Source organism: Siniperca chuatsi, linkage group LG21, assembly GCF_020085105.1.
Source record: "Siniperca chuatsi isolate FFG_IHB_CAS linkage group LG21, ASM2008510v1, whole genome shotgun sequence".
NCBI classification, from domain to species: Eukaryota; Metazoa; Chordata; class Actinopteri; order Centrarchiformes; family Sinipercidae; genus Siniperca; species Siniperca chuatsi.
In genome coordinates this window covers 5930979-5954673 of record NC_058062.1, presented here as the reverse complement: position 1 = coordinate 5954673, position 23695 = coordinate 5930979, and the positions used below count along the sequence as shown (strand labels likewise).

The following is a 23695-nucleotide window of genomic DNA, read 5'->3' as shown; positions in this document are numbered from 1 at the left end:
AGTTACTTTTCAGATTAAAATTTTACATTGAAAAAATAATGTTAAAAATTTAATCGGTGGCTCCCAACCTTTTTAGCTTGTGACCCCTTACAAAATAAATGTGTATGAGCTGTTAGCAGTTTCACTAAAGAGACATTTCCCCTCTAAACTTCATTGCAATAACTGTTCAAGGCACAAAGAGGTGAAACTCAAATCTAAGATTTGAGAAAAGTCCAAAAAAATTAAAACCAGTTTGTGCAGTAGACCTTTGTTTTTATTTCTTTCGTACCGCATTAATCATCTCACCACCCCTGAGATTTCCCTGAGGAGAGTGCCTGACCCCTTGGTTGGAATACACTGGTCTAAACTACCAAACTGTATGTTAAAACTTGCTCCACCTCAACCAGCTACAACAAGTACAAAAGTACTTTCACATACTTTAAGTACATTTTGCTGATAATACTTTTGTACTTTTACTTAAGTAGGGTTTTGAATGCAGGACTTTTACTTGTAATGGGTTTTTTTACATTACTGTATTAGTACTTTTACTTCTTCCTCCACCACTGGTTCAGGGTACAGCCTTGAAACAAAAAACAAAACACTATGAGGTTGAGAAATTTGACAAAGTCATAATACCATGACATGTTTGTCAAGTAAGCCTGAGGAATCATGTCGACAAAGTTGATTTTAAATCCGTCTGTGGGATTCACCACAAATGCCACAAGTTTGTATATCTTAATCTGACCAACCAGATTTTATAAAACATTCTCATGAGCCAAGTTTAAGCCGAAATCTGAAGGTATGCTTCCATTGTGCGCATGAACACGACCCAACACACACGTCGCTTTATAACTTCAGTTTCAAAGTCTTCCTGTAAATCTCTTTAAGGGAATTTGTACGGGGCTTTAGCTCATCACGCCATGACGATTTCAGAGGCATGTGGCATGTTCCAGCCTTGTTTCAGTAATTATCATGGCACACAACGACTCCGTGATACCCTGCAAAACTGTCCTGAAAGGTCTCAGGAACATTGACACATGACAGCCGGTCAGGTGGATGCATGTGTCATTTCATTAGCTGAACGTATTATTAGCCAAGTTAACTACTCTGAATGCCACTGATTTCCCAGGGGGTCGTTAGGAACACAAGAAAAGAGTGCCCTGATGAGTCTGTGGCTTATGATTAAATTAGTAATTAACTCTCTTAAGCAATAAACAGAGTCAACAGGTAATTAAACATGATTCAGCCCCAGGTAACAGCCAGTGAGTGTATACGAAAAATGAATAATGATGTCATTTGTGATGCTCTCTTATATTGGCCTGGGAGAGGGCACCTGTTATTCAAATGTGCTGGAGAACAAACATAACTGTGAACTATTTTCTAACTTCATTTAGTAAATAGGCTCTTTCAGTGCTAACACAAATCATATTCGGTAAGAGTCAACAACTCTCCACTGGTGTCTGTTTGGAGTTGAAAATTCAATTATGTTGCCAATTTTGCTTTTGTGATATCAGATTTGCACAGACATTAATAACAGATCTCAAGGTTAACTGTCCTCAATGTGGCCTGACAGAGCTGAAGGTTTCCAGAAATCAGGTTGTGTGTGGACACTGTGGGATTGTGTTGGCGAATGGAGAATTCAATGGTAAACCCACTGTTCCCACCTTGTCAATGGCTGGCACAACTGGTGAAAAAGAGGAAATGAAGCCCCGGTTTAAATCTTTCTCCCTGATATGCTGTGTAATTTCTTCACTCAGCTCTCCAGTGGCTGTCTTACTGTCAATCTACGACTGTCTCTTTGTTCAAACTCCAATTATCCCTCATTTTCTCTTTAATCTGCTCACTCTGCACTAACTGCCTTTCTCTCTCTGACATGAATGAAGAATACAAGCGTGTGATGCCTGATTATCTGTGAATGCTGGGAAGATTAAATCAAACTGGCTTCAAATCTAGCTTTATGTTATGTTCTTTTACTGATGAACATACTGTCTGTATTCATGAAGTCATTTAAGTATTCAATCATTTAGATATTCAAACTGTAAAAAGACTGAGGTCAAAGCCTTTTTGTAGAAACTCAATGTAGCCACTGTAGTTAAAGTAATAAACAAAATGTAATTAAAAACACACAATGTAAATAACATGCCTAAACTAGAAGCAAATTACCTCAAACAAATGTATTATTAATAGATGTTTTTCACCTGCATTTGGATCCTGCCTTTAAATAGACAATTGTGGTGATTTCTGGAGAATCTAAATCCTGTTTCATCATGTTGCTGTGGCACCACCTGTAGGTAAAATGCCAGATATAATTTCTCAGGATGGCTTGGAGCAGATAATGTGCAGCTGTCATCTAACTTTGGTTGCAGCTGCACAATCCGTCCCAGAGTTATGTTAAGTAGTTTGTCAAATAGGCCATGCATGCAAGAATTTGGCTAACAATTATACATAAATTGTGTAGAATATCAACAGATAAATACATTTTTGGGGGTGACTGAAGTATTTTTAGTAACTATTTTGGTGAAGATTGGATGAAAATGTGACGATAGAAACATTTTAAAAACCTATCTATATTGACACATGCACCTTGAACCAAGAAAACCTGGAACAAATGATGTGCTTCTTTGCCTAACTGCGCTGAAATCTGCACCAAAATTAGTACTTCCTTGGTCCACAGCCAAACTTTCCAACTAATTTCATTTAAATCAATTAAGTAGTTTTTGAGTGAACCTGCTAACAAACAAATATCCTGATGTGACAAGATAACCTCCTTAACAGAGGAAATAATGACTGCCTAAGATCTAAAAAATGTTGAACTCATAATAAAATAGTGTTACATTAATGTTACTGTGTAAATACATTGTTTTACATTTTGCACTAGAGCTGAAACGATTAATCAATTCAGATCAACAGAACAATTTTGATAATTTTACATAACATATTGTAATAAACGATCAAATGCATGTTGACAGACTTACAGACGCATACGGATGTTTCCGTTATTATGGTCTCCTGGTGTAACTAAGGCTGGTGACTCCATGTGTGGAGGTGGATGGTAGTCTGCCTCCTTTCCAGGCTGACAGTCATTGAGAGAAACAGGGACTATGATGTCAAGGATGAAAAAAGTTAGGAAGCAAATAGTCAAAACAAACATAAACATCCAGGTTGGCTTACAGTAGCACCAGTGCTGCCAGATGGCCTTGCCCGCCCAATCAGTCAGTGTTTGGCCCATCTCCAATTTAGCAGCTAAAGCTTCCCATGAACCCTTTCTCTGCATCAAAAACATCGTTTGGTCTTAACCCATGCACTGTCTCACTCACAGCCTCCTTCCAACAAGTTCCAGGGCAGCAAACAGGACATGATCCCTGGCAGGCTTCCCACCTGTGAACATTGACAGTTTGTGTTGATTGAAACAGACTGGCCAAGCTGGATGCACTGCTGCTGGGACACCAGGACACTTCTCTAACATGGCTTTAGGTGTAAAAATCCTTGTTTGTGTGTTCCTGCTTTAGCATACAGAAAAATAAAGCTTTTTTGATTCTATCTTTTGTTTCTTTGGTAAGCACAGGGGGAGTAAAATGCAAAGAGGTTTTTAGCTATGCCTTGCCTTCTTCAGCATTTAGCTTCAGGCCTGAGTCTTGTTAACTAGTCACACAACACCTCTTCATCTTCATCACACAGCTACTAAACAACTTGTGAAAAGAGGTAAAAGTGCTTTAGCACATGAAATTCATTCATGAAACACTTAAATGCATTGACGTATTTGATCTTATTGTTTCTACATTGCTCTATTAAGTACTTATACAGCCTCTGTTGTGTGTGGGTTCCCAATCCAACATGGCAACCAGTATGTTTACAATGAGTTGCTGATGCACTATGGCTGAACTGCAGGCAATTTCCGCTGCCTAAATATCTGCTAAATGAACTGAGACTGAACTGAGACTGAACCCCAGCCTGCAGCAGCTCCCAGATAAGAGTCTCTGGCAATGTGTAGAATATCAATATAAGTAAACCAAATACAGGGGTCATTTTCTACAATAGTTATCTCAAAAAATTTAACTGCTGATATGCTCCGAAGTTAAACTAAACCGAAAGTCCCTATGAGAACAATTCCTCAGCCCACAGTACATCTATAACTACTACAATCATTCCTGCTTCTATTTTTGAGGCAATCCTCAAGTTGAATGTCATCTCTTGAAAGCATTCTTTCATTTACAATTACCATGATTTATGCATGTCTGAGCTGTAGCAGATAGCATTATTAGACTGAATTAATGAAACAAATGCGTAGCCACGGAGAAAGGACTGATGTAGCACTCTCTGAGTTCCACTGCTCACTGCTACTGCTGTTTGATTTTCTTAAAAGTAGTGATGCTTAATAAAAGCTGACCAGCGAGCTAAATCAGTTTTCAAGCGGATTTTTCTGCTGCTGTGGCGTGACTCCTCCATTGTCCAAGCTGCTGTAATCATTTAAGGCTGAATGGGGAAACACTTCAGCCAGTATTAAGAGCATGTGGCACGGACGTCAGAGGGAAAATGCACCTTGCCAAGCTACTGTACATTTGATCCAGCGTGGCTTGCTGTTCTCCAGTTCTTTCTGCAGGAGTTGTCAGGCGCTTTGTGCCGACTCATTCTCTGTATTCTTTCCAACTACCACTTATAAATGTTGAGAATGTCCCTATGTCAGTTCATAGTTCACTGTCTAAACCTCCCAAGAAATAACACATTGACTGAGGACGACTGCAAGGCTACACACTCCAACTCTCGATTCTTTTCAACTGAGGCTTAAAACTCTTCAGTTTACCACTGCATTTTATTAGATTAAATTTGGGGCTATTTATTCATATCTCTCACTGCACTGTAACTTGTTATTTTTCTGTTTATTCTGTTTTATTCAATTTTAGCTTATTTATATCTTCCATTCTATTTTATATATTTAAAATTATATTTAGCCACGCTAGTGGAGTGGCTCTAGAAAGGCGATGTCGGTCTGTCTATCAGTCCAACACTTTGGTCCAGACTGAAATATCTCAACAACTATTAGATGGATTGCCACAAAGCTTTGTACATACATGAATTTTTTTACCAGAGGATGAATCCTACTGACTTTGGTGATTCCCTGACTTTTCCTCTAGCGCCACCATGAGGTTGATATTTGTGGTTTTGAGTCTCAGGTAAAAAATTTTGATTAGTCCAATACTTTGATTTATGACCAAATATCTGCAAAACTAATAACATTCCCATCACCCTCAGCTGTACTTTGTGTAAAGTGCTAATTAGCAAATGTTAGCATGCTAACACGCTACACTGAGGTGGTGAACATGGTAAACATTACACCTGCTACACATCAGCATGTTAGCATTGTCATGCTGAGCATGTTCGTATGCTGACGTTAGCATTTAGCTCAAAGCACCACTGTGCTTAAGTACAGCCTCACAGAGCTGCTAGTATGGCTTTAGACTCTTAGTCTTGTTATTTTGCCTTGTGTTTCTTTTATATCATGTCTTATTTAAAGCAGTTTGAATTGCTTTATTGTTGAAAGGTACAATACAAATAAACTTGTCTTGCTTAGCCTTGCCACAACAGGATGCCACCACTGCAAAACAACTTTTTTATTTAATTGTTTCACATTAAAAACACACACTGTTTGCTGCATCACAAAATGAGAAAACGCTGTTCTGCGAGAACAATTGAAGCCAAAGTAGAGAGAAGAAACAGCCAGTGTTGTTGCCACCAAGAGAAGCGAGACACGTTTGTCTCACACTCCTGAAGGTCGGCTGAGGATTGTGTTTGTCTGAAGCCACAACATGAGATAGTACACAGAGACAGTAGGTTGAGCCACAGATGGGAAAGCATAATTCAAACAGTCTCACAAAGCACTTGAATTCATTCCTACCTGTAATGTACATTACCATGATGACAGAGACCATGCTAGGATGATCATGAACTAGAAATAGAAAACTCAGATACACTAAATCTTCCACATGGTCTCACGTAAGCTTTTGGTGTAAAGCCATATATATGTTAACTGTTGTGTCTGAGGACACTGAAGGTTCAGCTGAACCTGTATTGGAAAGGATGCCTGGTGCTCATAGCAAAGTGTGTCCTTCATTTTTAGCATGACATTCAACTACCTCAAAATGCTGCTGCCTGTTACATAACATTCTCACCTACTGAGAGCTAGTCACGTCTGGACCTGGAGTTGATGTTTTATCAAAGTTCTTTTAAATTAGATCTGCTTCAGGCATGTCTGTGTGGTACCCGTTTCTATGAGAAAAAAAAAGACACAGATATTTACACCATAGCACAGCAGACCCTATATCCTAAAAAAAACAAAAACAAAAAAAACATCTTGGCTGAACTCTCTTCATGGTGCTTTTGTAATCATTTTTATAATCATTAAAATTGTTTAAAATTGTCAAGACGGGGCTTGTTTTTTTTTTTTTTGGACAAAATGATGCCATCCTAGATAAACTGGTGATAGCTATCTGAAATATCATCCTGACATACTCTTAATGAAACCATAGTTTAACAACACCCTGGGCATATTCATTTGCTACAGCATTTTGTAAATGGCTTGCTGTCTGGCAGGCAAATAAATTCAGATTCTACTTCACTTAGTTGGGTGCTGTGGTGAGGTGCAGCAGCCAGAAGCCAGTCATTTATTCACATAAATTAACAGTACGAGTATGACATTCCTTTAAAGATGTCTGTAGAGAACAGCTTAGCACCCCGGGACTCACGCAGCAAAGATGCCTTTTAGTAAACTGATTAAACTGAAACTGACAGGTGAAAAAAATATGCAAAATATGGGCTGCAAAATGTTCAGATTTCACTCTGTTTTCAGTACAAAACAAAGCAAATGTTCAGGTGTTTTTTCCCCTCAGTAATGCTCATACATCACCAAACCCCTTCAAGACATTTAACTAAGAAATGATAAATAGCTCATTAGAATAGTTTTTCAAAGGATTGGTCATATCTGAACTATGATTTTAAACAACCATATGTTCAATCTGTACATTCGAAGTTCAATATGTCACCTGGACCCTTGTCACAGGCCTGTCCTGCAGATAGAGAGACAAATGGCACACATGTACAGTAAAGCAACACTGCAGTCCAGCGTTTGCATCAGCAAAGAGAGCAAGATAGATTGACGCATGCAATTTGGACAGTTCAAAACCATTTTTGTACAGTTCATTTGGCAGTGACCGACATATGAATGTGTTTGTTACATAGATATGCTGCACAGGGACGAGCCCCCTTTATGGATAGTTGCCCCACCCAGTCTCTGATTTTCTGTGTGCGTGTATGTGGAGACACAGACCCCACTGCAGGTCTGGCACAGCGGAGTCCGCCCTCCCACTACAGTACAGTGCAGGGTGACAGAGAGGGCCGATAAGTCCAGCCGACAGCGCCTTAATCCCCATTAGTGCCTCAGACAGGGCAGTGTGACAGTGCGCAGCTCTGTCCTTAGACCAACCCATGTTCTTGTCTTCGTCTCCTCCCCTCCACTGTTAAGGTCCAGAATGCCCTAACAGAGGATGTAGTGCCACCCAGTGGAGGCAGCCTCTGGACTTGTGTGGCTCTGAGTGAAGGGGGGAGGGCCTCAGCAGGCAATCTCCTCCAGGGTGCCCAGCGTTGTCTGCAGGGGGACTGTCACAGTGTGGCTGATGGACTCCGAGTGGTTTGCCACCGGGTCACAGGAACTCTGGAGAAAAAAGATTGAAAAAGTCTTAGTGCTAGGTCAGACCTGAGAGAGTAAAAAAGCAAAATTTGGGCATCCTAAATTGGTGTTTTGGTGACGTGGTGACTACTTGTGGAGCTGATTAGAGCTGCTACTTTGGCTGGAGAGCTAGCCACTAATATGCTAACTAGCCGGTAACATGCTAGCACTACCCAGCCACAGCAGCTTGGTCGTTAACAGGACAATAAGTTAACACGTTTTATTCAAGGAGTGTATTTTTTACCATCGTCTTCTGCATACCATGACTCAGATCATGTTGTATAAAACTGGATGATGTAACACAGCTACTGTAATATAATACAGTAACTTCCTGCATTTAAGACTGCCTCCCCAAAAGTCGGTGCTAAGTGGTGCAAAGGTTTGCAGTTGGTCAACAAATTAAATGCGTGTCACAGTTCACTAAAGTTGTACTCAGTGTGAAACCTTTGCACAAACAAATTCACTGATTTAATTAAAGTTAATTTATTTTGGTTTGGTTAATTTATTCCTTAGGAAGGAAAAAGTGCACTAGGCTTATTCAGCAGGGTGCTGCTACCGAATTGGCAGCTGCTTCATTCATGCTTCACCATCAGTGGCTTATTCACTGCTGGTTGGCTACCAGATGACTAGTAATGTCCAGTAATATTCTTTCAGGTGTGCACAGTGACCATTATAACCTGACATTTCTCACTGACTACTCTGCAGATAGCGTCATGCAAAAGCCATTTGCTGCAGCAGCTCCCTCCACCACCCCAACCTTCTGCACCTTCTGGTATTGTTGATTTAACTAAGATTTATTGTTCATGCACGTGATTGTTGGCAACTGTTGGTCTGAACACATTCTTAGATTTGCTAGGGTGCTCTTTCTACATGCTTGTGAAGAGGGAAAGGGATAGGGCAATGTTTGATATGCATGATCAGAGTGAGTAAAATTAAACTGAATCTGCACACTCCACTTACACAGAGCACTCTGTGAAGAAGATTGACAACTGAAGGGTTAAAGGCCACTCTTACCACATCCTCTCCGTGACTCTCCTCCTCGTCCTCTCTGCTCAGTAAATCCAGTAGTCTGTCTTTCACCACCTGCAGATCGGGAAATAAAAGTCAGAGAGAACTCATTCAGTCTCTTATAGAAGTCCTCCATTAGCTTTTCTTGTAATTACTGACTGCACAGGAACATTTGATGTCAAAGTAAAAAGTAATCAGGTGGCAACAAACTACACTATCACAATTATTTCAGCATGAAACCTGTTAAAAGTAGCTTTAGAACCGCTTATGTCAGCCACACGAGGGTTTCTTATCCCCATTACACCGTTATGGCCATTAAAATGAAAAAAAATTTCTTGAACATTACGTTTCCTGTGTATTTCCAAAACCCTGGGGGAGGCACAGACTATTATGTGCTTGTCAGTCCCCTGTGCAGCTGAAAGCAGCATGAGAAGCTCTAAAGAGAAGCACACAGTAGAGCAAAGGTAATGGAAAAGTACCATCACACAATCCTTCATCTCAGTCAGCTCTGAAGTAAATCTAGCTCTTATCTGCTTTTTGTATCAGTGACATTGTTTCTGTTGTCAGCTTTCATGGTCAATGCTCTCGCTCTTCACTGAAAAAACAAAAGCTATCAAAAGTTTATCGCCCCAACAAAAACTGTGAGAGCCTGTACAGGGGTGATGTGTGGGTGTAATTAGGTGTTTCAACGGGTATGTGAAAATAAAAGTTTGAAAACAGCAACTTGAGACTGACCTCATAAGCATAGTCAAACAGCTCTAGGATGGTGAGGATGCTGGCTCCGATGAACAGGCCCATCTGACCACCAATATCACCTGTAGAGGTCACACAAAGAGAAAGAACTAAAATAAGTGAAGTTTATAAGTATAGACCGTTATGACATTGCCAAGGAAAATATTTGATTCTGACTAGCTGGCAGGAGTCTGTTAAAGTTATATGACAGTATTTCTCAAACATAATTGTGGTCAATTGTCTAAGCAGTGTTCTGAATCAGTGTGCAAGAGTGAGTGCAGGTAAGTGGGTTAAACTGACAATTAATGGCAGTTTGAACATTGCCTCCTAGTTTGCCTGTGGTTAGTGGACATAGCACAGACACAATAAGACACTCCAATGTGTCTTGATATATGAAAACAACGAACTATTGAAATGACACTCAGCTTCAGTCACAATGCCTCCATCTCATCCATTACTTTCACATATTACAACAGCTTGAGTTCTGCAAAGGCTCAATCCCAGCCCCTACCTAGGTCTTTAAGACCTGACTCAACTGAACCCAACTGGTGATGCCAAATTTGAGACCCAAGCAAGAACCAAGGCTATATTTCTGTTTTATTTTATCCATTACTGATCATAAGCTTGCCAGGCTAATGCAATGCCTTGGCTATACCTTGTCGGTTTCCCTCTTCACTGGGCATTGTATACAAAGAGAGAGATTTTTTAATAAAACATTTTTGAAAATAACAAAACTAAAATCCGGCCCAAGCCCTTAGCTTTAAGCAACAAAACAGACCCTAAACTTAATACTTTGTTTGCACCTGTCATGTTTGAGTCAGGTAGTAATAATACACCTCATTTGTGTATCATTGTAAATCTGCTGCCATGAGTCAGGGTGGGTCATTTCCCATGAATCAAGACATAATTTCAAAAGTAGCATGGCTGTGACTAACGTAGACTGGATCCAGGTTTGGAAAATAAGATTAACATTGATTAAAACCTACCCAGCAAGCCTGCCACCTCGTAAGCTTTCTTTTGCTCGATGGTCTCGTAGTTCAAAGCCTCAAAGAACACGTCCAACACCAAGATGTTGTCTCTGCAAAAGGCAAAATAGGGCACTTGTCTTAATGAGTCCCACATCAGGCGATCACTTGGCAAGCAACACAATCTGCAACAGAACACGCTGGTTGCATAGCCAGACAGAGATTCTAGCTCTTTAAAACCTTATTTAAAGGACTAGAGTAAACAATGTGGGCAGCAAAGAGGCTCAGTAATAATTGCTGTATAGATTCTACACCGATCCTCTCTGTGGTGAGTTTGCTTGTTTTTCCCTTTTAATGTGTGTTTCCACTGGATGCTCAGCTTTCCTCCACATTAGGTAAATGTAAAATGTGTAAATCTGTGAATGTTTGTGTATCTGCCTGCCTTGGTGTATTGACAATGAATGACTGTGGTAAAATCCCTCAAAAATCATCATCTACACTCATTGTGCCTCATTGACGAATGTTTCCTAATTTTTTTCTCTCTTAAATTTCTTTGTAAAAAAACAAAGAAAAAATGAGAAAACACTACATCTGATTCATGAAATGCGGAAGTCACTGTTTTTAACCCACATGCATATCTTTGTGAATTAGGATTGGACCAGCATTTTGGGTGATCTGTCATTAGCATGAGGGATTGCAGGAACTGCATATTTTCTGGGACTTTCCCACCATTAGTTGTGGGTTTTTTGGTATTTCATGGCCTACAACACATGACAAACCATATTAAGAATTGGTGTGTATCAGTTTACGAGTGGTCCCAACCGCTCATTTCTACCTACAATCATTTAGGAAAAATTAAAACATTGATTAATCCCAAAAACATATTAAGTTCAAATCTATGCATATGAACATTTCATGCAGAAATGTTTAAATTGAAAGTTATTTTTATGTTAATTCTATGCCATTAGCACTTACAGAATTTTACTTATCACCCTTCCAGTACATTTGCTGGTTAAGAACTTTGTAACTGCGACCAGTAAATATATTAGGTGCATTTGTAATCTCTTGTATTGCTTGCTGGTGGTCAGAACAGAGCGAACAACATGACAAGAAGCTCTGACTACTTACGTGATGTACTTCTCTGACTTGTTGAACTTCTTCTGCAGGTAGCGGGCCGAGGTCTTGCTGGGGATTTTGACCATGGACAGCTCTTTGTTGTAGCGGGTCATATTGCACGGTGTCCTGCACATGCAGTTACTGCTCTCCACGGCCGACAGTTTAGCTTCACGCAGGAGGGGTGATGGAGAGGGGAGGAGCGTAAAATTGGGGGGTAAAATGGAACGAGATGTGGAAGGATGAGTTGAGGATGATGAACACAAGGGAAAAATGCTATATTAGATACAAAGTGAGACTTTTTCCTGACATAGTCCCAGACATACTGAGACATCTAATTTGAAGGCAGAAAATATCAAGTGTGATTCCCAAATATTTTGCCACTGAAGTTCCTGATGTGGTTATGAATACTCTGCTGACAATGTGCAAGTCTGATTAAGGCCTTCAACCCTGCGACAAAGTTATATCCAACTGGCAAACCAAAGTCTTCCCTTTTATACTGAGCTGGTGTAATAATAAAATGCAACACAAAAGCCAGGAGGAGAGTCATCTGCACAAATCAACAATCCCTATATTATTCGAATACCTTATGAGAAAATTAACTCACTGTTGAGGCCGCATGTTATTAAAAGTATAAAATAAGAAAAAAGATCACATTTGATAAAGTCAGCAAGTATAAAGTAATGCTAAGTGACACACAAACATCATGAGACTATATTTTAAAATACTACAGTGCTGTCAAGAATTAGATAAAAGAATTAATATGTTATGGTCACTATAAGCTACTAAACACATTTAAGTCTCTATAAAAAATAGAATTTAGTCTATTTTGTCCATTGATAAGAAATTATGTAACAACAATTTTGATAATAAATAAATTGTTAATTAATTTTTGAAGGTTTACAAGCAAAAATGCCAAACGTTCACTGGTTCCAGCTTCTCAAATATGAGGATTTTCTGCTTTTCTCAGTTTTCTTTCCTTGGAAATTGAATATATCGTGTTTTTGGACTGTTATTTGGACAAAACAAGCAATATGAAGAAATCCCCTTCGAATCTGGGAAAGTGCACCAGGCATTTTTCACAATTTTCTGACATTTTATAGACTAAATGACCATTCAATTTACTGGAAAAATAATTAAAACATTAATTGATAATTGCAACCCTAACAGAAATAATTAATTTAAAGAGTTCCATAATTTTAAATACATTTGTTATAATGTTCTTTTTCCTTTCTTTTTTTTATCTAACAAGGCTGTGGTGAACTAAAACCTTACCTTGAAGTTGCGACAACAGCTCAGAAAACCTGTACAGCTAATTACTTTTAATTAGCCATATATTTGCAGTGTGTTAGTGCCAGCTGTATGTCAAGGCTTTTTCACTGCTGATAAACATTAAAGCTTATTGTGCTTGAACTAAAGTGCAGGCGCTGTGCTCAGAGTGTCAGGCTTGTATATCTGCCACAGGAAAATGCATCTTGCATCTCTGTCCTTAATCTGACTGAAAACAAAAATCACACATACTTACCTACAAACACAGGCAAACAAATAACACCCAGAATTGCACACATGGCTCCCATTCACACAGTGTCTTGAGTCAGGCAGATGTTTACTCCATTAAAGCCCTAACAAGAGTATAAGTCAATGTCATTGTCAAAGTCACAGAGGACAGAATGTAAAGCACCAAACACAAACACACCCTCGAGCAGCATCCACGAAACAGCCTTTACCCTGACTGAGACAAAGTCCTGATGCAGAAATGCCAGGCTCTATTCACGGCTCTGCTTTGGCAGTTTGACTCAGAGAAAAAAAACCTAAAATGTACTGGATGATTTTGTGTTAAGCCCACAGCCTCCTACATAACACCAACTCTCTCTCTCTCAGTGATGGTAATGTTAAGCGACACAAGCTTCAAATATAGTTCCATCAAAAGCTTCTCCAGCACAGAGGCTGCTCACACTCCTCAGAAATCACTTTCTTAAGCTGAAGTCTGAATTTCTGAAGTTGCAAAGTTTAAATAGATCTCATTTATTTTCACCAGAGATTACCAAGTCCTCTCTATCTACCAACTTCTCTCTTTGGACTTAAAACTCTTCTTTGGATTTAAAATCTCTGAATGGAAAGGAAAGGAGAAGTTAATGTTATCAGGCTTATTTCTCACAGTGGCAGCTCTGTGGCAGACCCACAGATCACAAAGTACGAGCCAGCTTTCCCCCACGGTGCACTAATAGCCGGCGAGGCCACACAGTCACGTAATTGCAAGAGGAAATTCAATATGGCTTCTCAGTGGTCTCTTATTTTTATTCAAATGAGACGTTATTGGATACACGGGAGCAAGGCCTTGTGTATTCAAATGATTGATTTCTTTCTCTAAGCCTCTCACCTTTGTCCACCACCCTCACTCTTTTTCTCTCACGCCCATTTAAATCTAAAAGACAAAATTACCAAAACACATTTCTAACTGATAACTTTTGTATTTTTCTAAATGATAATGTATAATTAGCTGTTAATACCAACTGATAAAAAGTAGAAATAAATATCTTTCTGACAGGAAAACAACTGATATAACCACTCATATAACAACAAGACAGTTTTGACAGTTTTGAATCTTCGGTTTAGCAGCAATTTCGAAAACTGGAAATAATTGTGTTTTCTGTCTATCTGTGTGTGTTTATACACCGTCTCTGTTTCCTCAAAAGCAAACATCAAGTCTTTCACAGACAACAGATGCAGCTTTCTCCTATCAAAAAAATATTTTCAGTGTCGTCTCCAAAACTTGAGTGACACAGTTATATAGAGAGAAAAACCCAATCAAACTTTGTCATGTGAAATCTTCTCTGGTGGGTATAGCAAATTGGCACTGAGTTTAAAACGAGAATTCATTTGCATTCAATGATCCAAGCTGAGTGTGTGTTGGGATTGTGAAAGCCTTACTGTTCCAAAAATGAAGCCAATTACAGGAAAGAGAGAGGAAAAGAGCTGTCTGGAATAAGCCCCAAAGCCTTCTACACTCCTGCTGCATCATACAGTGTAACGTGTGGTTTCGAGTGCATGCTAATGACACATTGGTGAGTTACAATGAATGCTCTTATGGTGTTGAAGCCTGCAGCCTTGATGCTGATTGCCTGAAAGTTTAGTTGCCTGTGGCTACGTTTTTTTGTACCTTTCTGGCTTTCCAGAAATAATTTACCTCAGGGTGGAGCAGAGAGACTGGTGGAGGAGGATAGAAGGTCTTTCTGATGTTGCTGTAACTCCCACTGGTCAACAGTTGAGGTTGATACATTACTTAGTATGCTTTTGAATCAACTTCTTATTTTTGTAATATTTATGTTTTCACTGACTATGGGCTTTTATTTATCAAAAATGCAGATTATATTAGAATTAATATGACTAACTGTGGCTTTAAAGGGTCGGTGCGCTCACTTACCTCATGGAAGCTAGCCATACAGACAGTTTTAGTTTTATTTGCCCATTCGTGAAAAAACTACCCAAACCGTGCTTATAAATACATTTTCAAAAAAAGAGAACCCATTCAAAGGTGAACACAGGACAGTCAGAGTCAGTCCAAAAATACCTGAGTATAATCAAACCTAGATTTCTAGTCAATGCAAGAGGTTAACAGGAGTTTGGATTTATAGTTGAGCATCAGGTTTCATTCGTTGATATCACCACAGCAACACTACACGATCAGGCCGTCTCATGCTTTAATTAGATTCCCCATAGTAACTGAGTCTTTCATTTATTTTGTGATACAGAACAACGGTGGGTACACACATACTTACAGAACTGGAGTTATATTCAGGTAGCATATAACATTATTTCGCCCTGTCTCATTACTGAATAGAAGACTCCCGCTGTGCAATAGTTTTTTCAACTTCCTTAATGTTTTCTTCACTCTTATTCTCCACCATCATCAGAAACTTGCAGGAGAAAACCTAAGTTGACCAATCACAGTTCTTGCAGTCCCCATGGGGTATCTCAGTAGCCCCGATGTGTAGTTACGTGTTTGAGGAGGAGCACGTCAGCTACGGTGTACTACACCATCAACGCATGAGGATAAATACAGCCTAATGTTCACACTCTCCGTGTCGCCTCATAAAACAGATTTTACTTCTGCAATTATTTTGATGTACCACATGATCAGAGCTGATAGTGTGTCTGCTTGACACATTGACACACAGACCCTAGATCTGTAATACAGTCCTTGTTACTCTGGATATACCACAGAACACACTGACAACAGTTTTCCTGTGGACTATTTCTTTGGTAGAAAGCTCTTCACAGAAATGACGACGTTGTTGGTGAATTTTTGAACATGTAATTGTTAAATGCATTGCTGGGATAGGCTTCAGCCTTCCTTTTGATCCTTAACACCATAGTCAAATACAGGATGAGAAAACATCTCTTTATGATCCTGCTGCTTTAGAAGGCTAGGCGCTAGACCTTTAAAACACTTTCCAAGGAATTTAATTTAGATAAAATCACAAAGAAACCATCTCATCTGACTTTCATGAGTCTCTCTCAAGTGTGTGGCTATAGCAAAAGGTACACTGAGACATTAGGGCAGTTTCATAATAAAGTCAAAACAAAGAAAATCAGATCAATATCTTAAAACAGCTGAACCAGCCAACATTTAATAAAACTGACAAAGTTAATATAAAATCTTGAACTTGAACGGGATGGATAAAGGCTGCCAAAACCCTCTTACCTGGCTGTATAATTTCGCTCAATGCAGGAAATATGACCCATTATCTATCTGACTATCCATCCATTAAATTGAACTCTAACACTGCAGTCCCTGTCTGCTCTGATGTTGGTTACACACTTGATGAGCCCTTCACACATGAGGGGAAATATTGAGATGAATCCTGTTCTCTTGATAAATCAAAAAGTTAAATAGTGACACATTAACTTTCCACCATATACAGAATACACTCTGTTGCCTAATCAGCAGACCAGGTATCTGCCTACAGAGTCTACATGAGCTATTCCTTGACTCTGCAATTTCCTTTTTAAATGAGGTCCAATGATGGACAGAGAGGACGTACAGTATGACGGGTGGCTATCACCCGTTCTTGAAGTAGATTTTTTTTTTTCCTACTACAGTGCTTTGGCATTCATGCTGATATACTGTAGGCTGCTCATCAGTTGAGCCGTCTCAAGCTTAAAATTTGCTCCGGTGTTGCTCATCTTTAAAGCAGGTTTAGCATTAAAGCTCTGTATCAACAGGAAAAAAGTTAATCCTAATCCTTGCAGAGTCAAATAATGATATGTAAACCAGAAAATACAGTATGTGACTCATGTTCATGAGAGTTGTGCGTTTATGCAGACTTACCAAGGGCAGGCTCAGCGCAGTCTTTGTACTGCTCAGGTGTGCAGTAAGAAGCATCACCTAGGAACACATTAGGGGAGGAATTCAGTCAATGAGTGTTAAAACTTTGAGTTCTTGGAAGACTCTATAAGTATAAACAGTTAGATGAATCAAGAAACAATATGTGAGGCACAGCACCTTTTTCCTGCCAGACACTTAATCCCAGGGCTTTTTAAAATGCCAACACCTAATCCAGTATTGACTTGTCATATCAATATGAGGCCTCAAAATGCAGTTTAATCACACAAAAAAGCTGCAACCTTGCTGAAAGCTGTTGATGAACACATGGTCAATACACCACCAAAAGTGCGGTGGTGCTTACCAGGCATGTGTACCATCCTGCAGTTGCAGTTCTCGACGATGTATCGAGTTTCACAGTCAATCCTGCAGGCAGTTACGCTGTAGACCTGGAAAAAGCCCGACTCCAGAGCCTTCGACTCACACTCTCCCCACGGGGGAGGCAGGTAGGTCAGCTACAGGTGAGAAAGGAGGTGTGGGGTTAGTCAGGAGATAGTATATCTAGAACGTGCACACCAGGGTTTCTGCAGTGTTCACAGAATTACATTTAAGACCTCTGTAATACTTCATAGAATGCACTTCAACACATTCTTCTGTGGAAGAATTACACACAATAGGAACAACAGGACTTGCAATTATTTATTAAGTACATACATTTATATCACATTTTTTTCAGTACTTCCTATCTTTACAGCATATAACAATAATTCCTAGTAACATAATTAATAATTAACATGAAGGACCCAGAAAATTGATGGATGGATAAACCAAAGAAAAAATAATTAATTAATCTAAGTTTTTTCTAAAATTCACACTTGCCCATTATGGAACGATGACTTTCCTAGCTACTGTGGCTAGCAGTAGCAACAGTGCTTACTATAGGTCTGATGGTGCTGACTGAAACGCCACAAAAGGATTAAACAGCCTGCTGCATGCACCAGTCTCATAGTTATGTATTATTATATTACTATGTGATAGACATAAAAAAAAGTTAGAACTAATGTTACTGTGTACGGCAAGCAAGACAAGGACTTTAACTTTTTTTTGAGAGAACTGAATTCAATACTTTTTAAGACTTTTCAAGACTTGCAGATCTCATGCACACACACATGAACAGAGGAAATCCATGTATTAAGTTCAAAATGTGGACAGATCCTGACAGCAGCTCTCCAAAACCCTTTCCTTAGTTCTTGAAACCCAGCCAGTACAGAGAAGCAGAAGAGCCTCACAACAAACCAGGCGGTGCGGAAAACAATTCAACAGATAGCCAGACTCTGTCGGAGAAATCCCACAACAACCCAGCAATGGGAGCACAAAAACTCCAAATGTTCTCCTCCTGCTCCTGTGGCTCTGAAGACTGGGACAGCAGATGAGGAACGAGGGACACCGGGCCGAGCAGTGTGGAGGCCCATCTGCTCCACAACACAGGCAACGCGCTCTAGCCGCGCACTCAGTATCCATCACCCACCACCCACCATCCACCACCCACCACCCTCTGTTCCCCAATTCCCTTCACTGTCGTCACAATGCGTCCCAAGTGATGCGCTTCCTCTGCCAGAAGAGCAATTTTTTGGATGAGGCAAAACACAACATCCTGGAAGGTGAAATTTGGCCACAGTTTGCTTGTTAGTACTGACAGAATTTAAAACCCTGCCCCTCCTATCAGGCAATGTATCTCTGCTTCTAGGGAGTTTGATGCTTTAGGTCTGCAGATACAGTCACTTCACCAACACTTAGGACGATAAATTTAAACGCAATTCAAACAGCAATTTAGCATGCAGAATATTTCAACGTCCAAAAGCCTCTGGCCATTTCTGGGCACGGCAATAATGTCTCCTGTGATAATTAAACATGCTCTCCCCGATGCCAGCAGCAAGCGCAAGCAATGAATACTGACATCTAGATGCTATTAATTTTATTAAGGGACTAAAGAAAGGTGCTTCTCAGCAATCCTTAACCTTTAAATTCACCTTCACACCTCAGCTAATCTTCACTTCTGGCCTAATTAGAGTCAGCTGTGCCTGTTTTGAGATCTGATTATTTGTCTGTAATCAGATAATCCAAGGAGCTCAATATCACTTTTCACTGTGTTGAGACCTGCTGACCTGATCATGGTCTATTTAATAAGAGCTGAGGCCTGTGCCCCACTCAGTGTGTTAATAATCAGTGTTCGATTCCCCTGTTAAACAAGAGCAATGCTTTAATTAGGCTTTACAATTTGGTCAGCAAGGGGACGTTGTTAAAAAAAAATTGGATTTGAGAACCGGGTGGATTTTAATGAGGTCACTGTATTAGCACTAGTTGGGTGAGCTGAAAAGGAAACTGAGTACTGGTTTGAGCTGGACCTCAACATCAAATTGGTGTACAGAAGCAGTCACAAATTTCCAAAAAGCGCCCTCTGCTTTTCCTCTTTCTTTTGGCAGCAGAGAGCGAAACTGAAATACAAAGACCCTGAGCTTGAATCAAGAGGCAGCAAAGGAATAATAGTATAACGGAGACTTTTTTATTCCTTGGGAAGAATAACTTTCTCAACCAAGGGACCACTATGCCCTTTTAGCTTCAGTCAAAAGCCCATTTCTATGTCTTGAGAGCTTAAATTTAAAATTGCCTTCCTGCATGTGAGGACTCATCCAGCTCTTATTATAGTCAATGTACTTTGTGCCTTTAGTTCACTTGACTGAGCGGCTTTGATCTAGGCCCAACATTATTAGCCAAAATGAGTTCATTTAAACCCTTTGTCAAAGTAATTTTCACAGGCAGACTGATTGGTATCCATTATAAAGATCCACTAATCACCAGTTTTTTTTTAAACATGCTCCACAAGGCCCCATCCCAAATCTGCACCCTAGATACTTTGCCCAATCATCATTATCGGGATTGTTTTTGGACGCATTTGAAAGTGCCCTCTGGGTTTCCACAGAAGAAGCAGCTTGAAAAAGACAGGTGGGAACTTCTCACAGCAGGAGGGTTTTTCTCAGACTTCTGATACAAAGCACAGTTCTGCATTAATTAGCTGGAGCTAAATTTGTTGTGTGCTTTCCCACTGTGCGGGTTTGAGGAGAGGGGCACTGTTTTCGCAGCAGGCAGGCAGAGGAGGGCCTGTCTTCACCCTGCCAGTCACAGAACTGGGCTGACAGATGAGCAGAGACAGAAACCCTGGAGGCTCATTACCCAGGAGGCCTAACCATCTCTGGATAGATCTCCTCTTCCCCCTTCTGCCTACTGCCGACTGACTCTGTATCGCAGCACCACGCTGAGCTGTGATGTGGTGAGGCGAGATTTCAACTGAATTTTGCTGAAGAAAAGTTCCTAAAATTCAAACTGAACTTATCATCTACAATTTAATTTACTCTCATTCAGTACATTTACATGCACTTGAGAAACCAGGTTACATATAGCAAACCAGGGAAAATGTGCTTGCATGCACTATAAACCTGGTGACTGTAAATCCCTAATCTGTAAACCATTATTTATTATTTATTATTATTATTATTATCTATATTATTTGAACTATATTAGCAATGATAGACGAGCACAAAATGTGACTGAATTTTACAAATAGTCAAATGTTTAGTGGTGGAAACCGACTTATTCAGGGCTTTTTTGTGTTTGTTTTGGTTTTAGATGAACTTTGGAGGGAATTTTTTAAAGATATGTATTTATTTATTCTTTCATCCTCCCACTCTGCTATCACATCAACACTTTCCCTTTCTGAAGCATGGTCTGAAGTCTTTGTCATGTACATGCATACTCGTAAAAAGTCAATTCGAAACCTAGTGACAGGTTTACAAGGCCAACAAATCAGCTTTCTGCAGGAAAAATCTAGCTGGGGAAATCACGTTTCTCTATCCCCTTAACCCGATTACAGAAAACAGTTTTTTCTTTCACATGATGTTTCAGAAATCAGATTACTGGCGAAAGCAGACTGTAACCAGATTACTTAGTGGTTATAATTAATACTTTTATATTACCAACGGATCACATGATTAGTTGTATGTAATAGGGGTCGCTTGTAATATTGAATCCTCAGAGAACTATCACCCGACTCTGCAGTTCCCCTCATCTCTAAGAAGCTTTATAGCGACTCTCAGCTCATTGTTTTGGTTTTACAGTGCGTAACTTTTCTGTTTTGGTTCACATTTACTGCTCTCACTTTTTTTTTTTGGCTGCAGTAGACAGCTGTTTTCAGTGAAAAAGCTCTGAAAACCCACTGTACGCTACTTGCCCAGCACCAAACAGCAGACACACAAAGGTTGCAATTAGCTGGTGAACACAGCAGAGCATTTAGTGGCTAAAGAGCCAGATATTTAGTGGAATATTGGACTCACTTTTGCCAGGTGGCCAGAGATGCAACTCCCAATTAATTCAAATGTTGCTCTGTATCTGCTGGATGGGTAAACTGTTTGCCAATGCGTTCCCCATATCAGTTTAAAAGGTGTAAATATGTCAGTGTTGTTTTCACAGCTTGTTTCTTCTGCCCCCAAGTGGCCAAAAAAAACCAACTAATGCAGGTTGAAGTACGTGTAAACTAACTGACAGACGGTGGTTGCCAAAGGAAAAGAAAATTCATTCGTATGCCGGAAACAGAGCCCATTTTGAAAATGAGAGGGCAATGAATTTATCTTGACAGAAAACGGTCTGCTCAACTCCCACTGTTGAGCCAGACAGTATATTTTCAAAAGCTTAACTTGGAGGCAGAAAAAGTAAAACAGACAGAAAGAAAACTAAAGAAATGGAGACAAAAACATTGACAATGAAAGACAGAACTAATAACCTTCATAAAATGGATTCCTAACTGACAGCTGAGAAGAGTCACAATGTAAAGACATTCAGCTTGGCAGTGTAGATACACTCTTACTGAAGCTATGTTCAACTCAAGCCAACAGGATGGAAAAGACAAAAGACATGAAAAACAACCTTGTGAAGTTGGAGCCTCTGGTGACAGAGAAATGGCTATTTACATCAAATACTTTCAGCTGCATATATCTGTGAGACCTGCAGTCTTTAATATTGGCCTTGTGTGATGGAACAAAGCTTCAATATAATTGAGTGGAGCTGCGTTCCAGTGAAGCACCTCACTACCAGCAAGGTCAAAGCCACTGACAGAGGGGGAGTTATCATTTGTCAGTCAACAATCACCAAGAGACCACAGAGGCCAAATGAGGGTCCAGAGGATACTGGGACACACATGCAGCCACAAACCCATCATGCCTGTTATGACAAGTTATTTATCATAGAGGGTCTTTTTTTTTAAAATCTCTGAGCGATAAACTGAACACAGCAGATTAGAAGTGAAAAACAGCACAAGGAAGAGAAATGATTTAAAAAAGCTATTAACTGTGTATCAGTGGAAGTCAGGGACACCTACCCTCTGCTCCTGTGTGGCTACAAAAGTCTGGAAGCCAGGGGCCACGCCGAAGCCCAGCTCGTGAACGAACGGGGGCTCCGCCTGGCTGTGGATCTGCACCCGCACACCTGCCTCAAAGGCTGTATCCTCTGGAAAGGAAGACAGATGGAAAGACCCAGTTAGCTGATTTATTTAGTCAATAAACAAACAGAAATGTATAAAAATGGAGAAAAAAAAACTTCAATGTCTGGCTTTTTGACTGGTTCAGATAAACTGCTCGGGGAATAGAGGAGCAAAATAAAGCTGTTTATACTCAACAGATGTTGCTGCAGAGAGACAAAACCTGAATTTCTTGTTCGAAACAGTCTTTCAGCAAATGAATTTGGGGCTTTCGACCCAAAGCCTCTGGCTTTTAAGATTGTCTTTATTATAACAGACTCTCTCAAAGGCGTGCTGTCCCATTTGTCTTGACATCAAACACACATAGTGAAGAAGGCTCTGTGCTGACTCCATAGATGAAAGGACCTTTATCCTGCCATTCAGAGCACTCGTATGCACACACACACTCATGGGCAAGGACGCAGAGAGCCATAACATTTATGGGAAAAGAGAGAGCGGTCTTTGTAGAAATCGATAAAGTTCTCTCTCCATGTCCTTACAATCAGTGGTGTGCTCCCGGACATTCAATCAAGGCTTACCCCTGCCAGCCCAGCCAGATACCTGGAGGTGCTCTGCAACCAAGACAGCGGAGCCTTTCAGCAGAGCCAGCCTCTCAAATTGACAGACGACACACACACAAACACACACGCTTAGCAGTATCACCCTACTATGATACACTCATTAATCAAACATCTGCAGTGACTGATATGGCGAAAGCTTGGATGCATTCACACTAAGGAATAGATCAGACATACTTTTTTTGGCAGTATGTGTTTGCTGCGGGTTGTAGAGACCACAATTCTGAACAGTACAGTGTGTGTGTGTTTGTGTGGATCTGTGTGTGTCAAAGAGTATGAAAGAAACATTGGCTGTTTGAGAGAGATAATCAGAGTCTGTTTTTGTGTGTGTATCAGAAATAGAGAAGTGAGTGCAGAAATGTGGACGCTGTCTTTGAGCATGTGCACATCTGAATGTGCCATATAGTTATCTAGTCCTCTAGTCCTCAGGTTACATCTAATTGAAGATTTTCAGGCAAAAATCAGCATAAACCTGCGAATTTGGTCCTAATTTGTCTAAACAAAGATAAACTAGACAAAACCAGGTTTAATCACATGCTTTCTGCATGGGGCCATCATCATGTTGAAACAGAAAAGGGCCTTCCCCAAACAAATCTGAAAGCACACTATAGTCCTGTATCTCTCTCTATACAGCAGCATCACATTTTTCCTTAATTAGAACTCGAACAAACCATAAAAAACTGCCTTAGACCAAAAGTGCATAAAAGT

The 23695-nt window shown here is 40.0% G+C and overlaps 1 protein-coding gene across 4 annotated transcripts in view; it reads right to left on the bottom strand.

Annotated features, from left to right (window-relative positions):
* Positions 1 to 5573: 5573 nt before the first annotated feature.
* asic2 (acid-sensing (proton-gated) ion channel 2) overlaps positions 5574 to 23695 on the bottom strand; it is a 374018-nt gene continuing 355896 nt past the window's right edge. For all 4 annotated transcript variants that reach the window (XM_044181399.1, XM_044181400.1, XM_044181401.1 and 1 more), the window contains 8 exons: positions 22272 to 22399; positions 17208 to 17358; positions 16850 to 16906; positions 11533 to 11686; positions 10426 to 10517; positions 9443 to 9522; positions 8714 to 8782; positions 5574 to 7684 (listed from right to left, as the gene is read on the bottom strand). In XM_044181399.1, the coding sequence (XP_044037334.1) occupies positions 7583 to 7684; positions 8714 to 8782; positions 9443 to 9522; positions 10426 to 10517; positions 11533 to 11686; positions 16850 to 16906; positions 17208 to 17358; positions 22272 to 22399 (833 nt within the window). In that variant the 3' untranslated portion in view covers positions 5574 to 7582. The remainder of the gene's footprint in view (positions 7685 to 8713; positions 8783 to 9442; positions 9523 to 10425; positions 10518 to 11532; positions 11687 to 16849; positions 16907 to 17207; positions 17359 to 22271; positions 22400 to 23695) is intronic.